Source organism: Alosa pseudoharengus, unplaced genomic scaffold (assembly GCF_046254945.1).
Source record: "Alosa pseudoharengus isolate Yale_2024_CS ecotype anadromous, Long Island Sound unplaced genomic scaffold, YU_APseudo_1.1 YU_APseudo_1.1_scf_5, whole genome shotgun sequence".
Classification (NCBI taxonomy): Eukaryota; Metazoa; Chordata; class Actinopteri; order Clupeiformes; family Clupeidae; genus Alosa; species Alosa pseudoharengus.
Genome location: NW_027468837.1, coordinates 39,529,282 through 39,536,840, shown reverse-complemented (window position 1 = coordinate 39,536,840; position 7,559 = coordinate 39,529,282). Strand labels below are relative to the sequence as shown.

Here is a 7,559-nt window from a genome sequence, read left to right as displayed (position 1 = left end):
ATTGAATAGAGTAGGTGTAAATAGTTTTATTATTATCCGAGTAAATATAACAAGCTGCCCGTTTCAATGGCAGCTCAGAGTCCAAGTTTAATATGAGTCTGCTATGTGGCCAATAGGACATTTAAGTGGCATCAACTGATTCTTCATGTGATGATCTCAGGACACACATGCGGGACCTCTCGGAGCGAGGAAATAAATAAGGTAACATTAGTTCACATTTTTGAAGGATTAGGCTTGATCCTGCAGTACTGTAGTCCTGGGCTTCCATAAGGTCCATTGAGGTCCTTTTAGTCATGATGGTGTCACATAAGCCGTGGCGCGAGCCCCTTTCAGGTTTTTCCCAGAAAACAACGTTTTACGTCAGGCGCATTCCCTCACCCCATGTGTGCTGCAGCTCCCTCCTGAATGGCCTGCCCTGTTTCCCCCCTCTGCACCAGTAAATGCAAGAATAGCCTAATCTCTGAAGGTGGGGGGAAAAAAAACATTCCTGAAGGTGTATTGGATTGAGCAAAAAGCATAGGGGATTATGACGAGATGGTGAACAGAGCCTTAGTCCGCCAGCAGTGACCACCAGCCCCTTCCTACTTCCTCAGCGGACTAACATCCAGAGGATCTACAGGCAGGACCTCAGTGTGAGCCGCACGGAGACCACAGCAAGAGGAACCAAGAGCAGCTACGTCAGTAGCCGAGGTGCGGACCTAGGAGAAGGACAGGAAAGGGACTTTCCCAGCCAGTGCTGTTGGCCTTTTAGTTGAAGCGTAGAGCTGGGACGAGGGGGGAGCCGTGGTGGGCCTGGAAGACCCCGGGGGAGCCGAGGTGGATTCCAGCTGCTACGTGTTTGTAAACGGACACGTCGTGTTCAGGAGTGTGTGTAGCAGCAGTGGTGACACACCAAGGAGCGCTCAGGAGTGTGTGTAGCAGCAGTGCTCAGGAGTGTGTGTAGCAGCAGTGCTCAGGAGTGTGTGTAGCAGCAGTGCTCAGGAGTGTGTGTAGCAGCAGTGCTCAGGAGTGTGTGTAGCAGCAGTGGTGACACAGGAGTGTGTGTAGCAGCAGTGCTCAGGAGTGTGTGTAGCAGCAGTGCTCAGGAGTGTGTGTAGCAGCAGTGCTCAGGAGTGTGTGTAGCAGCAGTGCTCAGGAGTGTGTGTAGCAGCAGTGCTCAGGAGTGTGTGTAGCAGCAGTGGTGATACAGGAGTGTGTGTAGCAGCAGCGCTCAGGAGTGTGTGTAGCAGCAGTGCTCAGGAGTGTGTGTAGCAGCAGTGCTCAGGAGTGTGTGTAGCAGCAGTGCTCAGGAGTGTGTGTAGCAGCAGTGCTCAGGAGTGTGTGTAGCAGCAGTGCTCAGGAGTGTGTGTAGCAGCAGTGCTCAGGAGTGTGTGTAGCAGCAGTGCTCAGGAGTGTGTGTAGCAGCAGTGGTGACACAGGAGTATACAAGCAGTGCTCAAGAGCACGGAGGCGAACTGCTGAGGAGAAGAGGGGGGGGGGGGGGTGATCCAGCATTTATTTTACGCAGGAAGTGATGCGGGACCCGGCGTGCTGCCCCTGTGCGGTTCCTTTCCTGTAGCAGGATGCGACGCGGTGACGTTCCAGCGAAACTGTCCTTGCTCCTCATGTGTTTACGCGCAGACGAGATTACAGGGAAACAGCTTGCCGGGGGCAGGCAGCTGCTGTTTCCTGCGATTTGCCACGGTAACCTGGGGGACGAGGCCAGGATGCCGTGGGGGAAAATTGCGCCTCAGGCCCGACTGCGCCGTGCGGGCAACGCCAATGGACTCCCGAAGGCCAGGTAGGCTCAGGACCCCACTGACCACGACTTATCTGGATGCTACATGTCTCTACCTGTCTGTCTGTCTGCTACTAAGTCAATAAGTCTGTCTCTTACTCAGTGCAATAGTGTCTTGGTTGGTTTAGGAGGTCTTGTTGAAATAGTGTCTCAGTTTCAGAATGTCTTCGTTTTTGAGGTGTAAATAATTAGGCTTGTAAACATCAGTGAACTGTAGAAATACTCACCCATAAGGATATCTGTAAGCATAGTAAGCAATTTTCTGTGTTTGTTTAGTCCCATATGCTTCATCATGAGGTCAGTCTTGCAGCTGTCCTGCAATTAGTGTATGCTCCACTTCTGTGCTAGAGATGCTAGTGGTAGTAGGTTTCACACGTCCACATTACTTAACTCTGAACTCTCCTGGACATAAGAGGCTTTGAACTCTGCTGTGAGGATTTAGACCAGTGGCCTTGGAGTAGCGCTGTCACTGTCACTGATCACGAAGCAGATTAGTCCTTCGCTCCATTGCCTGAGCTGATACTCCTCACAAATAGGCAAACCTGTAGCCTATCTAAACCTGTGTTCACTGACCAGACCTGGACTAAGATTGGATTTAGACCAGTGGCCTTGGAGTAACGCTGTCACTGATCACGAAGCAGATTAGTCCTTCGCTCCATTGCCTGAGATGAGGCAAACCTGTAGCCTATCTAAACCTGTGTTCACTGACCAGACCTGGACGCTAGTGATGAATGTTGTGTTTGACCTAAGAAAATGCTACTTCCTGTGTTGAGTGAGAGAAAGGAATGATGGTGTTGTGTCATCAGAAATTGTGTCAGAAAAGTGTGCTGATGGTACGGTTTAGAATGTGTGAGGCTTAAACAGCATTCACTTCCTTGTGTCTCTCCTTCAGTGAGGAGGTGTATTGTTGTCGTGCAGAGATAAAAATAACTGCTCTAGGTTTTTTTCTGGAGCTAGAGTTCCTTTCCTTATTCAGCTTCACTGACTTGATTCATGAGTCTGTGTGTCACTCATAATGCCGCACTGGAAGAAAACAAGGGAGAGGTTGATATTATTATTATTATTATTATTATTATATACATACTGACATGAACTCATGGAGAACTAGACAGGCTTCTGAAACAGGCTTCCTCACCATTATCACACCACTGGCCGCATTAAAAAGGAACAATGAAACCTGTGCTTGCGTCATCAGTCTTCCTGCCGGCAACAACACGGGAGTTTTTTAATCAAAGGTCAACATTCTGGCCTTGAAATATAGTAAGAACTGCAACTATAACTGAAGTTCCTGCCAAGTGCTGCTGCCTGAAAACAAATCTTCACCTGTTTGAGATTATGAGCCAAGTCCCTTATAATGTCTCTGGTGTCAGTCAGACAAACAGATCAACAGATCTCTGAAATTATTTACTGTCAGATATTTGGCATATTTTTGAACTACAGTCAAGCAAAAGGAATGCATTAAAGGGGAGGGGGGTAAAGAGAGAGAGAGAGAGAGAGAGAGAGAGAGAGAGAGAAAGAATGAGTGAAAGGAATGAAATGTGTAGGTGGCATTCCAGAAAAGCCTGTTCCTCTAGAACTGCGCTCTCTTCAGGGGGTTTTTGAGTGGATGCAAAGATGGAGTTGACAATATGTCAGTTATAATGACATTCCGGCGAATGAGAGATTGCATTGAGTTTGTTTTGGTTGACTGATCCGGAAGGTCATTCATCAGTGTCTCTAGCTGCTCATTTGTTTACAAGCCTACTGCGGCTGTCCCTCTGTTTTCTTTTCACTTCCTGACTGACAGAGCCATGAAATCGATAATATGAAAATGTGTGGTTTTTTGGTATTTTTTGGGGGAATTTACTTTATTAGGGAAGTTGACATGTCAGTTTTCGCTTATCTCATCTGTTGAATTTCCATGACAGTCAGTGGGGAAATGAGACAGGTGTTTATTTTTAAAAAGGGAGATTGACTGATATGCACGTATTCAGTTGTGTTTGGTTGTGTGTGTGTGTGTGTGTGTACGTGTGCATGTATGTGTGTGTGTGTGTCTGTGTGTGTGTGTGTGTGTACTGTGTGTGTGTGTGTGTGTGTGTACATGTGTGTGTGTGTGGGTGTGTGTGTGTGTGTGTGAGGCCTTTTGTGACATCAGCGCCGGAAGCCACTGGCTAAGGTGTGTCCACACTCGGAGCTAACAGGTGTGTATGGGGTGGGCGGAGGCTCCAGTGGTGCTTCTCCACCCGAGTCACCTCACATACCTGTCAGCCATTCTGATGGAGCAGTCGTAGATAGGCCAGTGCTGGTGCCATTCTGATGGAGCAGTCGTAGATAGGCCAGTGCTGGTGCCTCCAACATCAGGCAACGTGAAGAAGAAACCAGGGACGGACGTCAGCAGAATCCTCGCGTAAGCGAGCTGCGTGGATTAGGCCTTTTTGATGCTGAAGAGCATGAGAGCCAGGGAGGAGAGCATGCGTCGGTGGATTCCCTCCAGGCAGATTGTTCGCGGGAGCCCACGTAGCCAACGTCGGAGACCAGCGGCCCACCCACAGATCAGGTACCAGAGAGAGAGAGAGAGAGAGAGAGAGAGAGAGAGAGAGAGAGAGAGAGAGAGAACAGCCTACATACGGCAGTTTCACTTTATAAACATAGACCGCTGGAAATCTACTCTTATGGACAGAGGTCTGTGGTGGCTCTGAGAGTCTGTGTGTACGTGTGTACGTGTGCGAGTGTGTGTGTGTGTGTGTGTATGTGATACGCATGTGGTGTGTGTGTGTGTCTGCGTGTGTGTGTGTCTGTGTTACATATGTATCTCTGATGATAATGAGAGATATTAGAGACTGAAAGGACTGTGTGTGTGAGAGTGTATTGTGTGTATCAGCTGACTGGAGCGAGAGTAATGGAGTGTTGGTGCGGGCAGATGTTGCATGTGGGAGCCAGAGTCTGTCTGAGTGCTGTGGGTGGTGGGGAGGAGAGAGCATGGCTGAACGCTTCAGCTTAATTCATGGGTTTAATAGCAATGCTTTTTTATTTACCACATGTCACACAGAGGTATGCAAAAGTATTGTGGTACAATATAAGAGGTATAGCCTAATATGAAAAGTATTATGGTACAATATAAGAGGTATAGCCTAATATGAAAAGTATTTTGAGGAGATATACAGTACTGTCGCACTGCAGTCTTCCCTTAGATAGATGTCTGTATTACATTATTGTTTATTTGGGATATAGTGGTGTGTGTCTGTCTGTGTGTGTGTGGCATGTGTGTGTGTTTGGGGGGGGGGGGTGTAGGTCAGGTCGGATGTACTTCCTTCTGGGTTCCTGTAGAAACTGGCGCAGCCTACACTCCCCTCCCCCCTCTCCTCTTCCCCTGGTGACCCTGAAACTAGTTTTGCATGTCAAAGTGAACAGGGCTGTGTTAGTGTTATTGATGGGCTTCCTTGTGTCTCGTGGGAGATTGGGAGATAGGACGCCATGCCACAGCTACTTTAGTCTCACTACAATAAGTAAACAGAAAAGATTATTATTCGTTGTTTATTGTCCTCTTTGCTCTGCTGTGTGATCTGGTCAAAATAAGAATGTAAATTGTATGGGCCAGATGTGTTCACATCTACAGTTTGCTGCATGTCATTTGGCTCTGTACATTGAGCCAATAGATTTGTGTTGGAGATAATCATTTGGTCATTGTGGTCCTCAAATACTAACTACAGATATGCGTCATTGGAAAAGGCACACAGATTTTGCATAGGAAGTGGCTTCTTAAATGGCAGTGTGTCGCACAAAGCATTTGTCATGAGTTTCATTGTTGTTCGGTTAAAAAAACATGAAGGCACAGCAGTTCTCGACTGCGTGACCCAAGCCACATCCCAAAGGCTCGGAGACCGCAGTTTCCTTCCCTCAGTGTAACGGCGTGGCCTGGAGGCCAGTGTTTCAGGCCTCCTGGAAGAATAGCCACCTCGCTGCCATACACACACACACACACATTCTGAGCCCACGAGAATGTGTATGTAGACTCCTTTTGCTCTTGCCACAGGAGGTTTTCATGGAAATGAAAATCCCTTCGTAAATCTACTATGTGTCTTACACAATAAGCAGCTTTAAGCAGCACAATGCTGAACTGTTTGGGATTAATTAGCAAGAGTAAAGGTAGTGCTCTTTGCACTGAGTGGTGGCGGGAGACAACAGAGACATCTAGTGGTCATGTGAGGAAACTACCTTTCCAAAGATCAATAGAGCGCTCCTATTTCCTCTCCGTCCTCGGCCGGCTCTGCTGATTCGTATTGATTAGTCTCTGTGAACTCATCTTGTTACACTTGGCTTCCTCCCTTTGTTTTTCGCTCTCCTCCGACTCTTACTCATATCCCCCTTTCACCCACAGCAAGGTAATACGGCTACACGACGCGCGCTGCTCTTCTATTCCCCAATCAGCACATCTGCCCTTACTCCCCATCATTCATGTTCTCTCTAAACCTATTTGCACATTTAGGCTGATGATGATCCAAAAGGCATTATGCCTCTATTGATTTCTCCTCCTCCGTTCCCCTCTCTATCCCTCCATCTCTCTTGTTCTCCATTCTTCTGTGCTGGTTGTCATCTTTTTCTCTCTCCCACTTTTGTCTGCATGTGGAAGTCCTTCTTTTCTTAAACACGTTCCTTATGGCCGGCTTTGCCTTGCTTTTGTTTGTGGTCTCTCGCAGGGACCCCAGCCCCACCGAGATGAGCGTAGAGCCCTGGGCGCTGGACACTCAGGACCAGGCCGCGTCGGATCAGTGCCCCGAGCCGGAGCAGCCGGACGAGCTGTGCCTCGACTCGTTCTGGAGCGAGGTGGAGACCATCCGCAGCAGCTGCAGCTTCTCCCAGCCCAACCCCAACCGACGAGATTCCAAACAGTCCGAAGGTGAGAGGGAACGAGAGAGAATGCGGTTCTGAGAGGGAACGAGAGAGAATGCAGTTCTGAGAGGGAACGAGAGAGAATGCAGTTCTGAGAGGGAACGAGAGAGAATGCCGTTCTGAGAGGGAACGAGAGAGAATGCGGTTCTGAGAGGGAACGAGAGAGAATGCAGTTCTGAGAGGGAACGAGAGAGAATGCAGAGGAAACGTGAGATAATGCGGTTCTGAGACGGAATGTGAAAGAATGTGGAGTGAAAGGTGCAGTCAGCGCTTCTAATGCCAGACAGTGTTTTTTTTTTGGTCAAATTGATCCAACAACTCCATTGTTTGTACACAGCCCTGGAGATTTTCTCTGTCAAATTAAGCTTATTAGTCGTCACAGGCCTCTGGCTGTGTTTCCACTGTTTTGTGCTACCAGTGATTTCACACACACACACCCCTGGATTTGTAAATCAAGTGGGACATCAGCATAGTGGCTTGGACGAAGCTATACACAGTTTCACACAATCAACTTAAAGCTTAAAGAGCCTGTTTAAAAAAGTTCATAATGGGCACATAAGGGAGAGCTCAAATTGACCTGTTGAGCTCAAATACCACAACAACTTCTGGTTAAAATGGAACTGCAGACTGCATCTTTAATAGTTGATTAGATTATATCTAGATTATGATGTCTATCTGTGTGTGTGTGTGTGTGTGTGTGTGTGTGTGTGTGTGTGTGTGTGTGTGTCATCCACAATCACATATGCCATGGGTTTGTGGGCATGTGTGTTTAGATTTGTTTTTGTTGTGTGTTTGGATTTGTTGTTGTTCATTATTTACAATACATTGTGTTTATTGTCTGTTTGTTTGTTTGTTTGTGTGTGTGTTTGCCTGTGTTCTCATGTGTTCTCATGTGATCTCATGTGTTCTCATG

At 47.6% G+C, this 7,559-nt stretch overlaps 1 protein-coding gene across 2 annotated transcripts in view; it reads left to right on the top strand.

Moving 5' to 3' along the window:
- Positions 1-682: 682 nt before the first annotated feature.
- arhgap40 (Rho GTPase activating protein 40) overlaps positions 683-7,559 on the top strand; it is a 24,509-nt gene continuing 17,632 nt past the window's right edge. The window contains exons 1-2 of one of the 2 annotated variants that reach the window (XM_076267410.1): positions 683-1,780; positions 6,454-6,653. In XM_076267410.1, coding sequence (XP_076123525.1) covers positions 1,563-1,780; positions 6,454-6,653 — 418 coding nt within the window. In that variant the 5' untranslated portion in view covers positions 683-1,562. Of the gene's footprint in view, positions 1,781-3,929; positions 4,314-6,453; positions 6,654-7,559 lie in introns of those variants that run through there. The other variant, XM_076267411.1, reaches the window with a different exon arrangement.